This window comes from Lemur catta, chromosome 2 (assembly GCF_020740605.2).
Source record: "Lemur catta isolate mLemCat1 chromosome 2, mLemCat1.pri, whole genome shotgun sequence".
NCBI classification, from domain to species: domain Eukaryota; kingdom Metazoa; phylum Chordata; class Mammalia; order Primates; family Lemuridae; genus Lemur; species Lemur catta.
In genome coordinates, this window is record NC_059129.1 from 3,532,546 (window position 1) to 3,556,793 (window position 24,248).

At 49.9% G+C, this 24,248-nt stretch overlaps 1 protein-coding gene across 8 annotated transcripts; it reads right to left on the minus strand.

Annotated features, from left to right (window-relative positions):
- Positions 1-453: 453 nt before the first annotated feature.
- ANKS3 (ankyrin repeat and sterile alpha motif domain containing 3) lies at positions 454-24,242 on the minus strand. 8 transcript variants are annotated; one of them, XM_045542484.1, is made up of 17 exons: positions 24,202-24,242; positions 21,692-21,863; positions 19,292-19,490; positions 18,971-19,092; positions 17,114-17,195; positions 9,948-10,083; positions 7,397-7,555; positions 5,729-5,866; positions 5,055-5,167; positions 4,586-4,750; positions 3,081-3,205; positions 2,818-2,959; positions 2,339-2,511; positions 1,990-2,075; positions 1,326-1,409; positions 947-1,038; positions 454-833 (listed from the first exon to the last, which is right to left on the minus strand). In XM_045542484.1, exons 2-16 carry the CDS (start codon positions 21,859-21,861, stop codon positions 959-961), a joined length of 1,974 nt encoding a protein of 657 aa, XP_045398440.1. In that variant the 5' UTR covers positions 21,862-21,863; positions 24,202-24,242; the 3' UTR covers positions 454-833; positions 947-958. The 8 variants fall into 8 exon arrangements, with proteins under 8 accessions (XP_045398440.1, XP_045398439.1, XP_045398443.1 ...); XM_045542483.1 differs by lacking the exon at positions 24,202-24,242 and adding an exon at positions 24,077-24,192; XM_045542487.1 differs by lacking the exon at positions 24,202-24,242 and adding an exon at positions 24,077-24,161 and having other exon boundaries at positions 21,692-21,899.
- Positions 24,243-24,248: the final 6 nt, after the last annotated feature.

Below are 24,248 nucleotides of genomic sequence, written 5' to 3' on the forward strand. Positions count from 1 at the left end.
AGTGGTGAGTTGGAAAATTTCCACCACCCATACCTGGCCCTGTGAGGAAGGTGGTGCTCTCAACCCCACCTCAGAGCCGGGTGAGACGGGCCACCAAGTGTGGGAGAAGCTCCTTTGCTTTGCTGTGGGAACAGACTGCCTGTACCTGGCTCACTCGTATTTCCTGGGGCCTGGGGATGTGCTTAGCTTTTGTAGCAGCTTGTCTTGAGTCAAGTGGGACTCTGTGGAATCGTGTGGGGCTGGAACAGAGGTTCCCGAGCTGCAGGCGACAGGGCAGGCAGGGTCGCTGACATGGCCTAGCCCTGAGCATGGTGCTCCATGGCCTGGGCACCAGGGACATCCACCCAGAGCCCAAGGTCACTGGGGCTGGGGTCTTTTGGCATGGCTTTCCCCTTGCTTTGGCCCCATGTGCTGGCCAGTGCTGCATGTCATGTGATCAGAACTGAGCCCTTCACCAGTTGATCATAAATTTTATTTTCCAACAAGTGACATTTTCCAGGTGCTCCAGTACTCATATGGTCAAGCCTCTGGCACCCATGTATGAGGACACTCTCTCTCCCCAAGGCCCTGCGTGGCCTGGGCCAGGGCAGGCCAGGCCACAAGCTCTAGGCCTTACCACCAGGTTCGGGGTGACAGGCCCTTGTCCTGCCTCAGTGCTGGCCCGAGCTGCCTGGCACGGGCCACAGTCCCTCCCTGCTTGTGTTTGCCGGCTGCTCCCGGGGCCTGAGCCTCTGGCCCCCCTGGGCCGTGCTGCTTGCCACAGCCGCCTACACGTGGCCCTCCTGACTCCTGACACACAGCTTCAGGGTGGATCAGTCACCCAACGTCAGATTCTGAAACGAAAAGGCCCTGGTGAGACTAGAGAGAGAGAGGGCAGGCGCGTACTTGTTCCCGCAGCTGGCCCCGTCAGTGTCCTGGCGCAGGCTCCCCGGCTGGCGACACTCACCGTCCCTCCGGGCTAGGGCTCCCGCCACTTCTCCTTGCTGCTCAGCACCTGCAGCTTCTCCAGGCTCTGGGTCACTGAGCACAGTGCTCGCCCTGAGGACAGGACCAGACAGTGCTTTGCCACAAGTCTGGGTGGCAGCAGGGAGGAGGAGCTTGGGGCACTAGGAACGGGGACCTGGAAGCTTTCTTGTCCAGGCTGCCCCATAGCGGTCATGACCCCAGCCCTGAGGACAGACGGTGTTGGGGTGGAGGGACTCAAACCTGCTTTCCCTGGGAAGGGGTCCCTCTGCCTCCCTCTGAAATAAAAGGGACACTCAGTCTTCACCAAAGTCTGGTACCTGGGTGGGGCCCGGCCACTTGCCACCCTCCGGGAGACTCACCCATCTCATGCACACGGTCCTCCAGGGCTCCTGACAGCTCGGGCAGGCTCATGGCCTGCAGGGACGCTTGCCAGCCTTTGGAGTCTATGGTGCAGAGGACTGAGTTGGCCTGGGGTCTGTGTCCTCACAGACCCAGCCTTTATCCTGAGCTGCTGCGACCAGGAGATCCTCCCTGGGTCAGAACACCCCCCACCCAACTGTCAACGCATGAGCAACCCCCTCCCCAACTTGCGGGTCCGTGAGACCAAAAAGACTGTGACAAAAATGTTTTCTCCTGCTTGCTGACCCAAGCACTGACTGCCAAGCAGGGCTGAGCCCTGGGACAGAAAGTGTGAGAGCCCAGCCCATGGGGAAGCTGTGCCCTCGGGTGGCCCCATGACTGAAGGCTGAAGTCACCGGAGGTGTTGGACAACACAGTTGGCAGTGGGACAAGGGACTGTCTTGACACTGTCATGGCCATGCGTTCTACCACTGGGGGCAGGTGACTCTCCCATCACAGGTGAGGAGTGGGCTTGGGTCCCCAGGGCCCCCTTCCCCTCCATGCTGGGCTTGGGTACGCTTAGGGACCTGGGAGAGCGGGGTCTAGTCAGATAGCCGTGCTGAGCCCACTGCGTGAAACCCGGCCTCGAGGCTTCCCGCCCTCCCCTCGGGCCACTGCTCTTACCCGAGGGCGGGAAGGCTGGGCCCAGGGCGGCTGCACCAGGAGACTGGTCCTGCCTCACTCGGGCTGACAGCTCAGACTGACAGGCTCTGCCAGACACGGGAACAAGTGCTGGTAAGGGCAGAAGCCCCCCCGACCCAGACCCTTGAGTGGAAGGAGGGGGAGAGGCCCTGCCCTGTCCCCACAGCCAGCCTTCGAGGGCCTGGCCAGGGTCCCGGGGAGATGCACTGATGGACAGGAGAGAGGCCCTGTTTGCCGCCGGGGTCTGCCCCGCAGGAAAGTGCCCAAATCAAGTGGGAGGTGGGGGGCAGAAGTGACCCCAGGCCCCCTGGCTGACAAGTGAGCCACTCACTGCAGCTGGTCCAGGATGAGGGTGGCATCTCGGGCCAGGGCCCAGGTCTCCTGCAGCTGGGCCTGGATGTCCTTTCGGGCCCCGTCCTGCTCCAGCAGGCAGCTCTCCACCACGGCCCGCAGCTCCTGCTCCTGGCACACCTGGCCCCGCATGGCCTCCACCTCCTCACAGCGCTGTGGGGCGGGAGGGCCAGGCTGGGAGGGGGCCCAACACGGGGGACCGAGACCACGGCGGCTCGGGGTGCACCACTCTGCTCAGGGGCTTTGAGTCTGTGGTCCTGTCTCCCCCCACTCCATCTCAGGGCCTCCCCATCCCTGTGCACTGTGCTGGCCGCCTGCTCACTGGCCCCTGCCCTTGTGTGTGTCTGACTCCTCTCTCTGTGTGCTGCTGTCCCCTTCCTGTGAGGACTGGGACCCTGGCTTCCGCCTTGCTGCCATCCCTGCCCCTTCCCCGTAGGCACTGCCACTCCCCCCGCCTGCCTTGTGCAGCTGGATGGCGAGCTCCTGCATCTCGGCCTCCAGCCGGTCGGCGTAGGCCAGCTCCAGGGCGTCACTGGGCGGGCGGGCGCTGCTGTGCCAGCGGGCGATGGCAGAGGTCATCTTCCGTTTGGGCCCAAATAACCTGCAGGGGGAATCAGGGAAGACACAGCTCAGCGTCGTCTCTGAAGTCAGAACTCAAGCTGGTCCCAGGATGCCTGGCTGATACGAGGGGCGTGAGGGCCAGAGATGGCCGCTGGACTCACGTGATGCCGATCTCCTTCAGGTCGCTCTCAGTGAGGGTCAGAAAGATGCGGAGGTCCACGTCTTGCTCCTGAAACACCTGCAGGTACTTGAGACACCCGATCTGCTCCAGCAGCGCAGCAAGGTCCTGGGGGCAGAGCAGACGGGCGAGAAGGGGCAGCAGCCGTGCAGAGCGTTGCCGCCTGGCCCAGCGCGGGCTCCTGCTCAGGCCCCTCCCGCCCCGAGCCCTGCCGTCCTGTCTCTGGTCTCACCGAGCCTCGTACTTATCCCTGGAACGGGGCTCCTCACACGCCTAACGAACGCTAGCTCTGGGAAGGGTGTTAGGAGGCTGTTCATCTTGAGAACCTTCTGGGATGTGTCACGTCCCTCTTGTTCCTTGCAAGATTCTCTTTGTCCAGCATTTTGATTTTGATGAGTCTAAGTTTAGATTTCTGAGTTTATCCTACTTGGAGTTCATCAAGCTCCTTGGCTGTAGAGCTCCGTGTCTTGTTCACGTTTGGGAAGGTTAGGCTAGTCCCTAAATGTGTCTTCTGCTTCTCTCTCCCCTCCCGCTGCAAAGCATCGTGTGTGCTGGTAGCTTGGTGGCGTCTCCCAGGGCTCTGCTCATTCTTCATTCATTCCTTGTTTCTCAGACGCCGTATGTTCAAGTTTTCTGATTCTTTCTTCTTGCTCAAATCCACTGTTGAGCCCATCTAGTGAAAGCTTCAATTTGGTTGTACTTTTCAACTCTAGAGTTTCTGTTTTTGCAACTTTAGTGTTGTTTTTAGTGGAGGAACACATTTTTGAAGGTGATTACTCTCATTTTCCTCAAACTACTTTCTGAAAGAAATAGCCTGAGGATACCCCCATAACTGCAAGCTCTCCAGCCAGTGTGTGTTTAAGGAACCGAGATGTGCGCCCTGCTCCCGAGCCCGGGCATAGGGGCCCCCGAGACGGGCTGCAGCAGGAAGCCAGCAAAGCCCCAGCTTGCAGGGAGCAGCAGTGCTGGTGCTTCACCAGACGAAGAGCAGAGACTCCCCTCTGCCTTCCGTCTCTGTCGCTCTGTCCCACCCGTGCCTGCACAGGGCGGGGACTCAGCTGCTCAGCCGCCTCTGCGACCCCTAAGAAAACACTCAGAGTGAGCACAGGAGGCAGCATCAGCAAATTTCCAGTGTGAGCTCGAGGCTCTCTGCTTCCACGAGTCTTGTCGCCGACTCCGGGAAGCAGCTGAAGTCAGTCCTATTTTTCTGCTCCCTGGGGCTCGAGGAGGCTGCTGAGCACGGACACAGGAGACAGGGCCTTTCTGGGGAGAGGGACGGACGCAGCACACACCCTGCCACTGGGCCACTAACCATTAGGAATCAGCTGGGTCTGAGGTTTACTGGTCATCTGGGTAAAAGCCACCACCACAATGTTCTGCCAACGGTGCCTGTGCCTGGCTCACTGTAAATACATAGTGACGCCACACAAGTCACAGGCAGCACTGTCTTTCTAAGAGCATAACCCCCAGTTTCATAAATGGCCTTACCTGGGGTCCTGAATAGGGGGACCTCTCGGTTTGGGGGACAGATCCTGGGGTGCAAACTGCCCCAGAAGTCCCAGCGCTGGGAAGCCACTGGCCACAACGATTCTTAGTCTTCACATAACTTTTAGTGTGTTTGCGAACTGAGCTTTTACGTGCGTGATCTGAGTCCTGCAGCAAGAGGTGTGTGTTTGAAGTCACACATGGGTTAAGATGGGGGAGCCTTCATGAAACTCCCCCACAACCCACCTGCCACACCCAGCTTCCTCGGTGGCTCCCTGCAGCCTGCGCCACCCACGCTCACGCTGCCCTCCAAGAGGCCAGGCCCCGGACACTGCGCCCCGCAGCCCAGCGCAGAAATGCACTTCAGCCTTGTTACCAGACTGGCTCATCCCAGACTGACTGGGGTGGCAGGCAAACCCCCAACGTCAAGAACAGGAAAGGGAGCAGGAAGTCAAGAAAGGAGGAGACTCACCTCGTTGCTCTCCACGGAGGCCTCGCTGCTGAGCCCCTGGGCTCTGGCCAGGCCCTCGCTGCTGCTGCTCCGGACGGCCCCGAGGCTGGCACAGAAAGCGCGCTCTTGCTCTTCTGATGACGGGGAGAGAGGACACCTGGCTGCAGGCCTCGCCCGGGGTGCTGCCGATGGACACGCCCCAAGGCCCTGGGCCTAAGCCACTGCAGCCAAGTGCGCGTCAGCTCAACAGCTGGGCGGCTCCTGCTTCGTGCTGCCTGCCGGGCTGGACCCTCCCCTCTACACAGACGCGGGTTCTTGGCTTTTGTTCACTGATAAATCCCAAGCACCCTAAACTGTGCTTGCACACAGCAGGCTGTCAGTGAAGAGCTGCTGAACTGATGCACACGTGTAACTACACATTCCCCCGGGAAGACTCCCCAGAGCCCCAGAAGGCTTCCAGTTTGGAATGGCTCCCCCTGACCTTCATGGGGGACACTGGACCAGAAGCTTCTCCTCATCTGCCCCGTGTCAGATTCTTTAGTAAGAACCAGGGCCTTCTGTACCCTTCCCCGTATTCTAGTGGATGGACTGGCCCCAGGGCCGAGCCCCAGCTGGCTGGGCGGGCTGGGCACACAGGCTCCAATACCTGAGTCGGCCCCTGGCCCGGCAGTGCGGGGAAGTGGGGAGGTGCGTACCCCGGCTGCTGCTGCTGCTGCTCTCCACGTCCCGGTCATTGATGGGGGAGGTGACGTCCCGGTAGCAGAGACCCTCCCCTTCCAGGGGGTTCTCATCACTGCTGTTGAAGGTGACATAGCCTCGTGGAGGCACCTGCTCTGTGTGCAGAACGGGGCAGGTAAACCCACAGACACAAGGTGAAGACATGTTCGTTCCTCCTGCTGCCACCTCCTCGGGGTTCTCGCTGTAGGAGGAGACCCGGGATCGGGCAGACAGGCAGGAAGCCGCCCAGCCATTACCTCATCTACCCGCCACAGTCACCCGGCCATAGCTGTTATCTGCAGTTTGTGGGTGAGGAAAGAGGGTTTTAGACACCAGCTGGTGTCCCATGGCAAGTGGCTGGTGGAACCAGGGCTGGCGTCCAGGTCAAGCCTGGGTCCTCCCCACTGCACCAGGCTGTCTCTTTTCCAAGTGGGAAAAGTAGGAAATAGCTGTATTTACAGATTCCTAAGCCAAAGGAAAACTGTACCACTAGGTGTTCCTTTTATTAATAGCTAGAAACATGTAATGACCTTCCCCCAGCCACACACACGGACACCACCACCCCCCATTCCACCAGATGTCTTTATGTTCCGTGAGCTTTTTAAACATAGGCACTGAGAGGTAATCCTCCTCGGGTCAGTCAACCCAGCCAAAGAGAGCTGGCTGAATGTGAGCGGAAAAGGCCCTCGGCTAAAAATTAACAGCAGTAATATAACATTACATAACCCCTGACTAGATCTGCCTATTAAAAAACAAGTAGAAAAGGTAGAACACAAACCAGAGAGTTTAACTCTTCCTGAGGTCTTAGCCGAGGATCGAGTTATTCATGTACCCTCAACTGCACCGTGGTCTCTTCTGACCAAGTCAGGCTCTTCCAGGCCCAGGCCTCAGAGGGGCCTCCAGGGAGGGCCCACCCACCCAGCCTGCTGGGTCAGCAGCCTTGGCCTTGCCACGGATGGGTGACAGGCATCAAAGGAAAATGTAACTCACATCCCAGGCTGATCTCTTGGGAAGGCCAGAAAGAAAGAGAGTGAGCGCCAAACCCAGCTGGCCTGAAGTGTGGTAGGACCCCCGGCACTCTCAAAAAGCAACACCAACAGGCTGACAATCTGGGAATAAACTCGGACCTGGAAACTCGGAGACAGGATTCTAGCACTACCAGTGTCCTTCTCAGAAGGGCCTGAGGATCAAACCCATCCCCCTGAGAAGACAGCAGCAGAGCCTTGCCTGGCCTTCTGCCCCCAGAGGCACACCCAGCTTAGCCCAGCAAATGGGTCACCATGCTGCGCCCAGGTGACGGGGCAGAGCCGGGGCTGTGGGAGGTCAAACTTCACATCTTCCCTGCACTAGCTGTCCCACATATCTGATGACTGGAATCTGAGCTTAGCTACATTTCTGCTGCAGGAGAGAGTTCTATTTCTAATAACCAAGGAGATGAACCGAAAACAGAGAGCTAGCCCATGACTAATGGATTTCCATCATTGGAATTGGTTTTGAGCCCCACTGCTCGAGCATGAGAAGCTCGGATACCTGCAATCTGGGGCCCAGAGGCCCACATTTCAGGAGCTGAGAGTTTGTCTGCTCTCACCAAGACAGAATTTTTGGATATGACAGCAAAGAGCCACCAGGAAGTGTGGACTGCTCACCACAGCTGGGCCGTGGAGTCTTGCCTCCAAGTCCGATGGCCGTGATCCTGGCCAAGGCGCGCGGCCCCTCGTGGATGCTGAGGCCCTTCTTCCTACAAGGCCTCTGCCTCTGAGGAACAGGGTAGGATTCATCTGAAGAGCTTAGATCTTCATATTTTTCTGTGGGAAAAACACCAAAATTATGACAGTCTGTTCAGTGAAGGAGTATTTACTAGTCCTTTACTAACTGGAAAAAAATTGTAACTGATTCTCTTGAAGAAGAGAAGTGAGTCTGCCAGGATGTCACTTGTGAGAAACACTCAAATGGGCCAGTGCGCTGTCCCAGTGGGCCACAGGGAACTGCAACGGGAGTTATGGTAAACGCTTTCAAATCTTTTTCTTTCTTTTTTTTTTTCTTTTGAGACAGTCTCACTCTGTTGCCCAGGCTAGAGTGCCGTGGCGTCAGCCTAGCTCACAGCAACCTCAAACTCCTGGGCTCATGTGATCCTCCTGCCTCGGCCTCCCAAGTAGCTGGGATTATAGATGCTACAGGTGCGTGCCACCACACCCAGCTAATTTTTCTACTATTAGTAGAGACGGGGTCTCGCTCTTGCTCAGGCTGGTCTCAAACTCCTGAGCTCAAACAATCCACCTGCCTCAGCCTCCCAGAGTGCTAGGATTACAGGCGTGAGCCACCACGCCCGGCCTCAAATTCTTTTTATGAAGTGTAATATTGATACTTATACCTGATAAAGACAAAACAAAAATAGAAAATAACAGACCAATCACTTATAAATATCTATACAAAAATACTAAAAAATATTAATAAACAGAATCCAAAAACACATGAAGAAAATAATACATCAAGTGCAATTTATGCCAAGAATGTAAGGTTGGTTCATGATTAGGAAATTCATTAATATAATATACCATATGAAGAGAGCTACAGACAAAATTCCTAATCATCTCCATAGATGTGGAAAAAGTCTTTGACAAAATTCAACAGCTATTCCTATAAAAATAATACTCAAGAATATAGGAATTAATGAATACTTTCTTAATATGATAAAATGTACATATATTTCTTATATATATATATTTTAAATATATATACACCTTCCTCTTAAAGCCAGCCTCCTACTGAATCTGGCATTTGCACTAAGGTCAGGACCAAGGTAAGGATGTGCACCGTCTCCATTGTGTTTAACACTGTACTAGAGGTATTGGCAACTAAACGAGAACAAGGCAACAAAACGTCAGAGGCTCGAGAATCAGAATGAAGTAGCGAATCTCTACTTGCGGATTTTATGGCAGTATACCTGAAAAGCCCCAGAGAAAAAAAAACTAACTTGAACAATAAAAGAATTCAGTACCATAGCAAAATATAAAATCAGTTTACAGAAATGAATTGCCTTCATACCCACTGACAATAAGCAAAGGATATAATGGTAGAGAAAACCCCACTTACAATAGCAACAAATACGATCAAATACTTAGAAATAAACTTAAGTTACATGCAAAAAGTATATGAGGAAAAATCTGAAACCTTCCTACGAGACCCAAAGTACGATGGAACAAAAAGACATACCTTGTTATTAGATAGGACAACCCAACAACATAAAGATATAGTTAATTTAGAAATTTACCACAATATCAATAAAAATATGCATACTCTGTTCTTAACGAACTAGACAAGTTAAAATTCAAGTTCAAACAGAAAAATAAACAAGCGATAGTTTGGGAAACAGTGAAAAAGAAAAGGAAAGCTATAATGGGGACTAGCCCTACTTGATCGTAAAACATACTACAAAAAGCCTCTATGATCAAAACAGTGTGGCTTTGGTGCGTGAATACAGAGAGACCAATGGAATTCAAGTTCAGGAAAAGACCCAAGTACAAATAGAAATTTAGTATATGATAAGTATGGCATCTCAGGACACTAGGTCAAAGATGAATTTTTAAATAGTTCATACCAAGACAACTGTATAACCATTTGGAAAAAGATAAAAGCGGATCCATACCTCACACCATGCATGAAAATAAAGTGTAAATGGATCAGAGATCTAAATGTAAAAATTGAAACCATGTAAGTATTAGAAGAAAATTTGAGTGAATTCTTGTACAACAAGGGCCTTGGGAATGATTTTCACCGACTCAAAATCCAGAGGCAATAAAGTTTAATAAATTTGACTATATAAAACTAAAACATACGGCAACAAACACCATAGGCAAAATAAAAAAACAGAAATAAGAAGAGACCCCCACCGTGAGGCCTCCCCTCCACCCGCCTTCCCATGGGCACCAACTCCCTGCGTCCTGTGTGTGTTTTCAGACGCAGGCACCACTCGACACTGCACCCGTCTAACTGCCTCTCTATTCCATTAGACCAGGGGCCTCGACCTTGACCACACATGGAGGCAGCGGAGGGAGGCAGAGATGGTCTCCCAGCACAGATGTCAGAGCCAAATCTCAGGGGAGCAGGTGGAAACTGGGAAGGGGGAAGGGGGCGTCTTTCTCTCCTGGTGCCCCTAACTCTCAGGGTAACCCGAGCGCAGCTGGGAGACACAGGTACCTGGGCTCCAATAGAGGCTCTTGGGCAGAGAGGGTGAGTAAGTGTCCATCAAGGCCACGATCTTCATGTGTCCATACTGCTTGGCCAGCATCCGGGCTGTGGCTCCACTGTGGTCTCTGGTGTCCACTTTGACTCCCTGTAAACATTCGTGAAGGAAGAGTTAGGGCTCTCTCCTTCGGAGCACCCCTGCTTCCTGGGCTGCTGACCCGGGGTGAGAAAAGGAAGGGCGTAAGCTTCTGTGCACCCGCCCTGGGTGAGGAAAGACATCTGTGAGAGAAAGAGGGGCAGGCTTCTCTGGATCACAGCCACGAGGTTGCTCTCACTCTCTTCTCAGTGACAAGGGTAAGTGGGCCGGGGTTCTGGGGTCTGGGCAGGGGCAGCAGCTCCTGGCCTTCGACACTCTGCCTGCCAGGTTCATGATCTCATTTGGTGGGGAAGTGGCAGCCACCATGCGGAGAGCCCAGACTTCACCTTCTGTACCCGGGCTTGTGTCCCACTCATTTCACTCCTCTTCACACAGAGAGAGCTGGAGACAACGGTTCATTAGAGCAGCAGCCTTCTAAACCCAGTCAGAACGAAAGCACCCCCCTCTGAAACTGAATTTGGTCACTGTTATCCAAAGCTCTAAAATGCATTCCTAGTCTTTCAGCACAATTCCACCTATATGACGCCATCCTAAGAAAATACTCCTAAGTAAGGTGAAAGCTTTTATGCACAAAGATGTTTAGCACAACATATTTGCAAAAATGCCTGGAGACAAATGCTCAAGGGGGATGAAGAGTAAGCTACATTACTGCCCAAAATGGTGATATTTACAAACAGCTGTATAATCAAGTTTAAAAAAGGATCATGATACAAAACTATATATACATTACAACTGCAGCAAAACAAGACAAAACAAAAAAGTGCACGGAAAACAATACTGGAAGGAAACATGCTCAAAATGTTAATATTTTTAAGTAGTAAGACGATGGGATTTTTTCTAATCTTCTGTATTTTCTACATGTACTACCATAAGCATGTTTCCTTTTGAAACTGGAAAAGCCCATTAAATTTTCTAATTTAAAAGCTTCAACCATGCAGTCTCATAGCTGAACGTAGGAGAACAAACCAGCCAGAAGGACTGAAAACACTGAAAGACTGCACAGCTTCTGACCCAGCCATCTGACCAGGCACGGGTGGCTCACGCCTGTAACCTCAGCACTTTGGAAGGCCCAGGCTGGAGGATCACCTGAGCCCTGAGTTCAAAACTAGCCTATGCAATATAGTGAGACCCCCATCTCTACAAAAAATTTAAAAATTAGCCAGGTGTGGTGGTGCACACATATAGTCCCAGCTACGTGGGAGGCTGACGCAGGAGGATCGCTTGAGCCCAGGAGTTGGAGGTTGTAGTGAACTATGATCCCACCACAGCACTCCAGCCTGGGCAACAGAGCAAGATCCTGCCTCTTAAAAAAAAAAAAAAAAGCGTACACACCCTTTGATCCAGCAATTCCTCTTCCAGGAATTTAACCTAAGGAAATAATTCAGGATATACACTAAAATTCAGAATTTTCACTGCAGCGTTTAGCACAGTAAAGAATCAGAAAGAAGCTAAAAAGGGGGATTAGTGAGCTGAGTGAGAGCGTATCTAGAAAATGAGCCCCCCCGCCCACTTACGTAGGGGTGGGTGTGCGGCAACACGGACAGGTGTGCACACAGCACTGTAAAGGGAAAAAAGCCCATTACAGAACATCCGTATAGTGTGACTCCACTTTTTTTTTTTTTTTTTTTTGAGACAGAGTCTCACTCTGTTGCCCAGGCTAGAGTGCCGTGGCGTCAGCCTAGCTCACAGCAACCTCAGACTCCTGGGCTCAAGTGATCCTTCTGCCTCAGCCTCCCGAGTAGCTGGGACTACAGGCATGCGCCACCATGCCCGGCTAATTTTTTCTATATATATTTTAGTTGGCCAGATAATTTCTTTCTATTTTTAGTAGAGACGGGGTCTCACTCTTGCTCAGGCTGGTCTCGAACTCCTGAGCTCAAACGATCCACCTGCCTTGGCCTCCCAGAGTGCTAGGATTACAGGCATGAGCCACTGCACCTGGCCTGTGACTCCACTTTGACTTAAAATGTGCACTGTGAACACCAGGACACTCGTAGGACACTCAACGATACGTTAGCACGTGCTATCTCTGGAGGATGGGACAAGCAGTGACTTTTGCTTTCTTTTTGCTTCACTGTATTTTCTAATTTATTTATAGCAAGTACATATCACTTGAATAATAAATATTTATATGTCCTTTTTTCCCCTACTTTGAAAAACCATTATTAACCGATGGTCTTGGGTCCAATACAGAAAGCGGTTACCACACATCTCTCTGGAGGAAGAAAGTACGTTTTTATATGAGCCTACTGAGCTAAAATTTCTAGAACCTCCCCTCCATCTCACTTTCTAGAGTTCTGGTTAGAAATCAGCTATGAAACCTTCAGCCTTAAAAGCTAATTTCTAGTTTGATAGCAGGAACCTAAAGGTTTTAACCATAAAGAAACAATAATGTGCATAGTAGATAAAAGACCTAAAGTTTCCGATTTTCTGATATGTTTTCCTTTTTAAAAATTCTAAGAGTACCTGTCTCTTATGATCACCAGTTTTACCTTTTAAAATTGGACTCTAAACTTAAAGGCAGAGGCTTTTTATGATTCTGGGCTCCTACCCATCTATTCCTGACCCTCTAATGTGTCTTAAGGAACCCATGTTCATGTGGTGAAATCACCTTCAAAGAATAATTATTTGCAGAAAAAGAAACCCAGATGGCCAATAAAGATATGAAAAGATGTTCAAACTCACCAGAAATCAAGGAAAGGCAAGAATCAACAGGAGACAACTCATGTGCTATCAGGTGCCAACTGGGAGTGAGGATGTGAGGGCCAAAGAGTATAAGCCCCGTGGGGAGGGGTGTGAATCAGGACTGCTACAGAGGGGTGAAGATGCTCCCATCAGACACACCCTGAACTACCAAGGACATTCCCAGACGCGTGCTCAGGAAGACGTGTGAGTAACGGTAACCGCAGCGCTGTGAGGCACGGCAAAGTGCACACACAGGACAGCGTCCGCTCCACAGGAAGGGACAGTGGCAACCAGCACACACACTGCGTTAACAGAGAGAGCTGCGTGTAGCGAGAGTGCACGCCTCTACACTACCACCACTTTGCTGGAGGGCATGTACAGTCTGATTTTTTTTGTTTTTAGAGACAGGGTCCGCGCCGTTGTCCCAGCTGGAGTGCCGTGGTGCCATCATAGCTCATTATAACCTTGAACTCCTGGGCTCAAGCGATCCTCCCAACTCAGCCTCCTGAACAGCTGGGACTGCAGGTGTGTGCTGCCACACCTGGCTAATTTTTTAACTTTTTGTAGAGATAGGGTCTCAAACTCCTGGCTTCAAGCAATCCTTCTGCCTTTGCCTGTCAAAGTGCTGGGATTACAGGTGTGAGCCACTCACAGTGTTGGTCTGATATGTTATTTATATAAAGCTTTAAAAAATTCAAAACAAATCCATACATTGTTTAAGGACACATAGTATGTAATAAAATTATAACGTCATGGACAGGAAAGGTCCACACCAACATCTGGAGAGTGGCCACCTCTGGAAGAGGAGGGGTCAGGAAGGGCCACAAAGAGGACTTCGATTGCGTCCTTTAAAAAAAAGCAGACAAGAGCTGAGGCAAATAAGGCAAGACATTACACCTGTCAAACACAGGCACTTGATCCATGTAGGTGAGCTGCACTATCCTGTTTTTTGTTGTTGTTTACAGTACTTCATAATTTCAGATGCATAATTCTTACTGCTGTGGGAATGTAAGACTGTACAACTCCCTCTCTGGATGGCAACTTGGCAACATCCACGTTGAGACTGTGCTTATACTTTACCCAAAAGGTCCACTGTTAGTACTGTACATACAGATGTGGCTGCACATGTGTTTACAGACATACGTGCAAAGATGTTCTGCACTGTGCTGGGAATGACTGAATGCTACATGTAGACCAGTTAAAGAAACTCTGACCCATCCTACAGGGGAATACTATGCCACCATAAAAGAAATAAAAGAAAGAGAGCTATTTATATGCTGACATAGAACAATCTGATTGTTAAGTTTGAGAAGAAAGCCAGGTGGGAGCAGTTTCGTGTAGGACCAGGCACACGTCTGTGGGCGTAAATGCAGAGGGCCTGCGCAGACACTTCCTTGGGGAGGGGACCAAGGTGACCCAGGCACAGGGGAGGGAGGCAGGCCCACAGCGCTCCCTTCTGCCTCATCTGCATGTTTACCATGTGCGTGTTCTGTCCCCAAAATTTTTTTTAAAGAGATACCATGTTTGAATTTCATTATTCAAAAAGTTCCCACCAAAAAGTGAGAAAAAACCAAACTGTCCAATAGAAATTTGACCTGAAAACAAAGAGACAATTCATAAAATACAAATGGCCAACAAATATTTTTAAATGTTCAACCATTTGGCCAGGCGCTGTGGCTCACGCCTGTAATCCTAGCACTCTGGGAGGCCGAGGCGGGCAGATTGTTTCAGCTCAGGAGTTCGAGACCTGCCTGAGCAGGAGCGAGACCCCGTCTCTACTAAAAATAGAAAAAAATTATATGGACAGCCAAAAATATATACAGAAAAATTATCTAGGTACGGTGGCACATGCCTGTAGTCCCAGCTACTCAGGAGGCTGAGGCAGGAGGATCACTTGAGCCCAGGAGTTTGAGGTTGCTGTGAGCTAGGCTGACACCATGGCATTCTAGCCCGGGCAACTGAGCGAGACTGTCTCAAAAAAAAAAAAAAAAAGTTCAACCATTTAATAAGTGCAAACCAAAATGAGATGCCGTAATTCTCTCACCAGATGGGCAAAAACTTAAAAGACTAATTTAACATACAGGGCTGGTGAAGATGTGAGAAAATGGGCACCTTCATACATTACTGGTGGGAAAGACAACAGAAACAACCTTGTCAGCAGGAATTTGTTAGGACTGCCTGAATTTTCCCCCGTGGATGTTTTTAGCAGCTTTATTGAGGTATCGTTCACACACCATACAATTCACCCAGTTACACTGTGTAAGTCAATGGCTTCTAGTATATTCACAGAGCTGTGCAACCATCACCACCATCAATTTTAGAACATTTTTATCACCCCAAAAAGAAATCCTGTACCCTTTAGCCATCACCCCCTCCCCAGTCTTCCCATTCCTCCCTCCCTCCCCAACCACTAATCTACTTCCTGTCTCCACAGCTCTGCTTATCCAGAACATTCCACAGGAATGGGATCATATACTATGGTGTCTTTTGTCTGGCTTCTTCCACTGAGCCTAATGTTTTCACGGTTCATTCATGCTGCAGCATGCTTAGGGCTTCATTCCTTTTTATGGCTTGATAATATTCTCCTGCATAGATACACATTTTGTTTATCCATTCATCAGTAGATAGCCATCCATCCAGGCTGTTTCCACTTTTTGCCTATTATGAATAATACTTCTGTGAACATTTGTGTACAAGTTTCTGTGTGGACATGTTTTCAGTCCCCTTGGGTATATATCTAGGAACGGAATTGCTGGGTTCTATGGTGTCTCTAGGTCTAACTGTTTGAGGAACTGCCAGACCGTTTTCCAAGGAGATCGGATACACCATCATACTATTCCCCTCAGCAGCACATGAAGGGTCTACTTTCTCTACATCCTCACTAATACTTGTTATTATCTGTTTTGTTCATTATAGAGACCCTACCAATTATGATTTGCATGTCTCTGTCTGATGACTAATGATATCAAGCATCTTTTTTCTTTATTTTTTGAGACAGTGTCTCACTCTGTCGCCCAGGTTGGAGTACAGTGGCGTCATCATAGCTCACTGCAACCTCAAACTCCTGGACTCATGCGATCCTCCTGTCTCAGCCTCTGGAATAGCTGGGACTACAGGTGCACGCCACCATGCCCAGCTAATTTTTAAATTTTTTTGTAGAGACAGATTTACAAAACACAGGGACTACAAGCCAGCAGCTGTGTAAGCATTTTTTTATGTGCTTATTTGCCACTTGTTTATCTTCTTTGGAGAATGTCCATTCATATCCTTTGCCTGTCTTTTATTTGTCTTTTAATTATCTTTTTATTAAATTTTTATTTATTTATTTATTTATTATTTTTTTTTTTTTAAATAGAGACAGGGTCTCGCTCTTGCTCAGGCTGGTCTCCAACTCCTGAGCTCAAACGATCCACCCACCTCGGCCTCCCAGAGTGCTAGGATTACAGGCGTGAGCCACCGCGCCCGGCCCAAATTTTTTTTTTTAAAGATAGGGTCTCACTATGTTGCCCAGGCTAGTCTTAAATTCCTGGCTTCAAGTGATCCTCCTGCTTTGGCTTCCCAAAGTGTTGGGGTTAGAGGTGTGAGCCACTGTGCCCAGCAAGGACCTATTACATTTAAAATGTGAGCACTAGCAATGCCTCTTTTAGAAATACAACATAAATAACTGCAAGTGTACTAAAGCTGTGTATAAAAGGATAACTGCAAAATGTTGGAAATGAAATTTCATTAATCATGACACAGAGTATACATGCAATATTGTATAAGGATAAGACATCTATGGTTTATTAAGTCATTTTTTAAAAAATTACAGAACAAATATACATGAACCCCTTTTTGGTTCAAAACAAAATGCAGTGTGTGTGCAGTTATCTATAAACACAGCTTTAGACAGCAGAAGAAAAGTCCTGGGGAGCTCTTTATCAAACCAAGAGGGTATCTTGGGGAGCAGCAGGAGGAGGTTTAAAAAGATGGGACAATCTCTGCTTTCTTATTCTACATGTTCCTAAGTGATCTGATTATGAGTGCTATTTACTATTTAAAATATTTTTCTGAGCAGTGAGTAAAAAAAAAAATTTTTTTTTCTATACTTTTGAAGTAATAGTATTTTCAAAATCATTACAGGAATAAGTATCTATCCTTACTCACCACTGTACCTCTAATGCCGAAGCACCACTCAACACTTGGCATCAACAGACACTCAATAAAAATGTACTGAATAAATAAATGAAGAAGTTATTTTTTGTGTAAAAGAAAATTCTGTTATAGTTTACACTTCAATAATGTGATTCCCCATTTGCTGTGACTAAATTACAAGCTAATAAACCAGGTCACTTACGTGATTCAGAAAATACTGCACAATTATTTCATGACCAGCAGCAGCTGCTTCCATCAGAGGAGTAAACCCATATATCGGCTCCCTGCAAGACGACAGCCAGTCAGACGGTTAGCAGAGAGAAGTTCTGCCAGGCAGAAACGCCCTACTGAAGACAAAACCTGGCCCATGCACCCACCACCTATTCCTAAGTATAGAGAGGTTTCTCTTTTCCCTAAGAATTGCCGAGGTGAGATAAGAAAAGTTAATACAATAGCTTCATTAACTCTTCTGGGGTTTATCCCAGCACTGGCCTTTTATCCTGAAGACAGCTCTGTCTCCCTGTCTTCCCGCCTTCTGGGCTGTTCCTACCTGCTATCACCTCAATCTCTACTTTAGTCATGCTCCAAAAGCAGCTCCGGCTCTTCACTCCTCACAGAGAGCTAACGCCTCCGACCCACCTATCCAAATCCTGGCTTTCGAGTTCAACATCCTCCATGAAGCCCCTCCCGAAGCTCAAGCACAATAGTCTAGCTGTCTGTGCTAAGCTTAGTACCTGCATCTTATTTTCGGTGCTTGCTTATCACTGACTCAGAGCTGTGTGTGGAGGGCTTCCCAACCCTTCCTTGTTCATGCTGGTCTAGAAGTCAGGATCCATGCTAAATGCTGTTTTTAATCCATTCTAAGATACACATTTTTCACATTTTAACATCTCTGAAGTCAGAATGTGTCTTTAAATCAGCAGGAGAGTTGACTTTTAATCAGTAGCATTTTCCTTCTTTCCTAGTGGCATAAAAAATTATGACGTGTCTTATAACAAATGACATCAGCCAGGGGGCTGTGCACAGTACCAGGTGGACGCTGTGTTGGTGCCTACTGTGTTGAAAGGGGATTATTACCATGACATGCTTTAGACAACAATATCACTTCCAGCTTATGAAACTTATGGTTGGAGCCTGGCACGGCAGTGCACACCTACAGTCCCAGCTACCCACAGCTACTCGGGAGGCTGAGGCCAGGAGGGTTGCTTGAGCCCAGAAGTTTGAGACCAGCCTGGGCAACATAGTGAGATCTCATCTCAAAAAATTTAAATAAAACATAAATAAATAAAAATTTAAAAAAATAATAAAATAAAACTCATCATAGTTTTCAAAGCATCACCTCACCAGATATATACAAAAGGTAGGAGAAAGGAAGAATGAGCACTGAATTCGTGTCATTTACACACCATGTGCTATGGCCGGCCCCTGGCTTATGACACCTGTTTTCTTTTTTTTTTTTTGGGACAGAGTCTCACTTTGTTGCCCGGGCTAGAGTGAGTGCCGTGGCGTCAGCCTAGCTCACAGCAACCTCAAACTCCTGGGCTTAAGCGATCCTACTGCCTCAGCCTCCCGAGTAGCTCAGACTACAGGCATGTACCACCATGCCCGGCTAATTTTTTCTATATATATTTTTAGTTGTCCAGATAATTTATTTCTATTTTTAGTAGAGACGGAGTCTCGCTCAGGCTGGTCTCGAACTCTTGACCTCGAGTGATCCACCCGCCTCGGCCTCCCAGAGGGCTAGGATTACAGGCGTGAGCCACGACACCCGGCCTGTAACTCTTTCTAATAGCTCTGTGACATGGGCACAGCTATCCCTGGTTGTCAGATAAACAAAATAAAGCTCTGAGGGCCTGAAAAGATGCACCCAATGTTGCCTGGAAGATAGGTGAAAAGTTCTGAGCCCGGGTGGGACTCTGTCCGTTCCTCCCCTTTGTCCAGAAGCTCTCATGCTGAGGCAGGGGTGGCCCTGAACTCTGGTCAGCTGCCTAGAGCTGCCCTTCTTAGTGTTAGAAGAGAACCGGCCCACTCCTATGGCCACGAAAGATGTGGTGATCACCTCACATTGGCGTTTGCTCCATTGTCCAAAAGGAACTTGACCACCTGCTGGTGCCCGGCACTGGTGCAGTGGAAGAGGGCAGTCCAGCCTTGAATGTCCTTCATCTCCAGCTCAGCACCTTGCTTCAAGAGAACACAGAGTGTGTGTTACAGCCTCGTCTCCTCTGCGCCGGGCAGGCGCCCTCCGGGCCGTCATGCTGAAAGAATCAGAAGTGATTACACGAGCACACACGCACGCCGTGGCCTGCAGTGGTTCACGTCTCTGTCAGAGCGGCTGGGGGAGCCCCTCAGGTTTCTGGGCCTGAGTCCCCTCGTAGCTCACCTGGAGGAGAAAGTAGGCGATGCTCTCGTTGCCACAGCTGGAGGCCAGCATCAGTGGAGTCTGCCCTTCCGGGGTCGGCACATTCACACTCACCCCTGCCTCGAGCAGCAGGTGCACGATGGTATCGTGTCCAATGTAGGAGGCATACATCAGCGGGGTCCAGCCACCACCATTCTTCTTATTCAAATCTAACTCTCTCCTAAACAAACGCAAGATATGCTAGACACGCCCAGCCGTCTCACACGTGGGGTTTACCAAAGCCGGTGGCAAGTCCAGGCCCAGCGGAATAAGTTGACAGGAAGCAGAAGTTGTCTGCCACCTTGGATGTCACTGGGGTGGGGGACAGGCAGGCAGGGAAATGCTTACAGTTTCTTGTATGACTGCCTTTGCAAAGGCCTTAGCCTTTGTCCCCCTCCTCTGACTTCATATTCTCATCTGTCCTCCTCCTAGCCCAAGACCAGCAATTCAACTCTCTTCTTTCACACCACCAGCTAGCAAGATGGTACTCAACCAGGGGGTGTTTGGAGAAGTCTGCAGACATTTTTGGTTATCCTGCCTGGGGAGGGAAGAGCTACTGGCATTTAGCAGGTGGAGGCCAGGGATGCTGGTCAACACCCCGCGCTGCACAGGATGCCACCCGCAGCAAAGAATGCTCTGGCCTGGACTGTCAGCAGCCAAGGCTGAGAACCCTGACCTGAGCCTTGGCCACCTACCACTGAGTGACCAGAGTCTGCTAGTCCGCTGCTGGGTGGAGAGGGGCAATGAGGAGAGAAGAAGGGACTCAGACGATGGACAAGTCCCACTGATTTCTCCTTTGTTACCTCACCCTACAGAAACATTTTTGACAAATTTGTTACCAAAGAATCCTGTATTTCCATTAAAATTCTGAAAATGCATTTTCTTACAGGAAAAAAAAATGTGGGCTTCCCAGCCCAGACTTTGGGGTTAGGGTAGGGAGTTACAGTTTAAAATAACATCCACTCCCAGGAGCACATTGCACAGTTAACGCCTCCCAGGCCTTTCCTCTTCTGTAATCCTTGCCTCCAGAGGCGGCAACAGCTGACCATCAAACCACGAAATCTGTGCCTCACATTAAGCTACACCAGGCAATTACTCCATTCACTAGCATCTTCTACTGACTCTGGGAGGCACACCTACGCAGCCATTCCAGAAGGTCCTGATCCTACCAGGATGCAGTGGCAGCCACTGGCTGGGGGAGCCACGTGGAGACGCCTCCTGCAGTGAACGTGAAGGGACCCAGTTCATCCCTATACTGCTTTCCTCTGTGCAGCGGCAAAGCATCTCTCTGAGGCTCTCTGGCCTCCCCTTCACCCCCAATCCTCCCTTCAGATGCCTCCAACTTCCCTCTGGCCCCGGTCTGTGCTTAATGTCAGCAAGCCTCCATCTCAGCTAGTGTCAAAATTCCCTGTCAAACGCTTGCTTCCCCTCTGCTCCTCCGTGGAGTCGTTCTGGACTATGCATTTTATTATTAACAGCAGGACACCCAAAGCTTTGACAGCCTGAGAACTCCAAAGGAGCAGAGTCACAACAGCGGTTCTGGTGAGCCTGTGAAGGGACATGCTGACTGCATACCCACAGGAGCACCACCAATTACCCTTTCCTGGGGTGCACTGGTACCCCACTGGCCAGGTACGTCTAAGTAAGGGCCTATGACTTGGGAACCAGAGACCTGGGGATTCAACGAGGCTTTGCTTCGGCTCACCAGGAACTAGCGAAGGCACACAGAGGTATGGACAGAAATCGCTGCACCAAGTTATCAAACGAGAAATGGGAAACAGAGAAAGCATAAAGTATGGTGCAACACAAAGGGGCGGAAATAAGGAGAGGAGAGGACCCCTTTTCCAAAAATTACATTAAGTATCACGTTGTACTATGAGCAAGACGCAGCCACGGGCCCTGCCATGGGCTTTTCGTTGTATTGGGACTTATTATTCCTACACAGATTAGTAAACGGCAAGTGGACAGTGAGGCTGGGAGGCCACCCCCAAGGGGGCTAAAAGCCAGCCTCTCTCATCCTTTGTGGCAGAAGAGGATCGAATAAACCCTCCGGGGGAAGAAGCCCAGGGCCGTCACTTTCTAGCATTATTTCTGTTTTGTTTGTTTGTTTTAGCATTTCTGCAATCAGTGAAAATCATAAAATTACTCTGGTTAAAGTAAACTATAAATTAATGTTTATAAGCCTCTTCCTAGAAATAAAAACTGCCTTCTTTGTCAGTGGCCAGCATAAATCACTACTGACAACTGCCTGAGATAAGCGGGGTTAACCCGCCCCACGGACACTACACATGCACAACTGTGTGCGAAGCCCCATCACATGGGATCTGAAGCCACTGAGATGCTACGTAAGACGGGAGAAGGAAGTTCCCCAAGATCTCTTACCGCTGCACACATTCCTTCACCACTTCGTACTGGCCGATGGACGCGGCTGTGTGAAGATCCAAGGGCACGTCCAGCTCCTCCTTGCTGACCTGCGCCCCCAGCCCGTGCCACATGGACAAGCTGCGGTTCAGGAGTTCCGGCTCGCTGGCCTCATCGCTGAGCTCAGACATCACTGCGGAGGGAGGCCCAGGGGTCAGGTCTTTCCTTCCTGTTGTTCCAGGGGATGAACGGGCTGGTCATACTCCAGCCCTCCACAGGCGGCTGCGTCACTAACCTATCAGATTGCTACGCAACGCAGTCAACCCTGGGACTGACTTAGTCGATGTTCTTCAGTTAAACAGTGTATGGTCTGGGCAGCTCCATCACGCTGACGCTGGTGAGCCTGACACCAGGCAGAAAAAGAGGAGCATGCGTGCTGAGTCATTAACTGCGGTGTCCATTTTCCTTCTTACATCCACAGGCCCCAGATTCCAAAAGGGCATTCTCCAGGAACTCTAGAACCCTGAAAACCTCTTGGATGGGCAGTAAAGAAATGCTAATTGGGTCTTTTGATCAAAGCAGCTCCTGGATTTGGTGGGAAAGAACCCTAGATTGGGGGTTAGATCAAAATTCAGCTCTGCTACTTAGCATCTCCAACCCCAGTTCCTCACTGGCTAACGGGGCCATGATATCTCACAGCTGCTGTTGTAACACAGGGAAAAACAGATAAGCTATGGTGGTACATCCATACGATGGAATATTACACAGCAATAAACATCACACAAGAAAGAATTTCAAATGCATTATGCTAAATGGAAGAGGTCATTCAAAAGGTGCCTCCTGTGTAATTTCCTTTATGACACTGTAGAAAAGGCAAAACTAAAGGGCTGGAGGCCCTGACAGCAGTTCCAAGGGATAGGGTCGGGGACCTCAAAGGAGCAACAGAGGAAATTTTGGGGGTGACACACATGTACTATCTTGACTGTGGTGGTAATACGTGACTCTATGCATTTATCAAAACCCAAAGACCTGAACACCAAAATCAATTTCACTGTATATAAATTTTACATAAATTAATGTTTTTGAAAAAAAATGGAAAGAAAGCCCCCAACACAGAAACCAGGATGTGGCTGGTGGTACTCAGCAAATGTCAACTGAACAGGAATCTACCCAGGCATTCCTTGAAAGCGGGAGAGATAAGGGGGGAAGCAGGATAGGCTGGTAAATCGGTGAGGTGACACTTTCCTTGCCATGGGAAAACAGCAGCAACGGCACACCAGGAATCCTACCCAAGCAAAGCCAAGTCATTAGCTTCCTAGTAGGATCCTAAGGTCTAGGAGTGACAGGAAAAAGTGTAGAAAAGGGAGCAAATGAGAAAACAAAGAAGACCTTGTCACATTCAGATGACCTAAAAGTAACGTAGTAGTTTATAGACACCATCAGAACCTCGGTTTCTACTAAAGAACGCTTCCAAGCCCAAGGTGACGGCCAAGATGGCCAAATAAACAAGCCACAAATGTGGCACACAAAGACTTTGCAGGCCTTTGGTGAGAGTGTGTGTGGTTCTGACAGGCAGTAATAGTTGGGTATAAAGCGTCTTCAGCTGGCAGAGCCTGAGATAATGCAGCCCCCTCCCCAAACAGTCCTGGCTAACAGAGCCTCGATAAGAATCCACATAAGCTGAGGGTCGGCTCAGGGTCCCTTCCAATATATCCCTGAAGCCTTCCTTGGGCATGTCTCTCCTACTCCCAAGGCCTCCCCTGGGGTGATGCCCACGTTCTCTCTCCATTTATTGGGCACTCACATGTCTGACACCCCAAAGCTCTGAGGGGCAATCAGAACCAGACCCAGCCTCCAGGAGCCTATGGAGGGAGAATTTGAATGCCAGGGAACTACAAAACAACTGATTTCCTTTATCACCCTGCCACATGACAAACACTCCCCAACGATGGGGAATACGTTAACGAAATGACCATTCTATTCATGCATATATTTGCACACATGTAGAAAGGCTTCTTTTGCATTTCGTTTCCAGAACTTGTCTTCAGGAAGTAGCACTGGGGATGAGACCGTTTAATTTTCACTTTACTTTTTGTTTCCGTCCATTTTGTAAAATGCTATGCTGCCTTTAAAATAAGCTTTAACCAAAAAAAAAAAAAAAAATGCTGCTGGCGGCCACTGCCACGCCCACGGAGGAGGTTTGGCCCGGGCATGGGGAGTTAGGGCCACCCCGGAACTGCAGCAGGGACTGTGGTGTCGCAAAGCTCGCTTACAGGCCCCGTGGCGGGTCCCCGGCCAACAGCCCGAGCACCTACAGCCACAGACGCTTCTCGACACCCCCGTCGCAGGCATCCCCACACTGGCCCTACAATGCGCAGGGCGTTACCGTCCCCTCTCCACACTTACAGAAGCGGAGGCTCGGAGTCATTGAGCCACGCGGCGAGCACGCGAAGGGTCGGACGCCCGAGGGCCGGGCCCAGGCGGGCAGCAGGCGCCGGCACCCGGCGGGGCCCGGACGCCACGGAGCCTACCTGCGCTGGACCTCGGGCCTCGGGCCGCCCTTGAGCCGCCGCCGCCG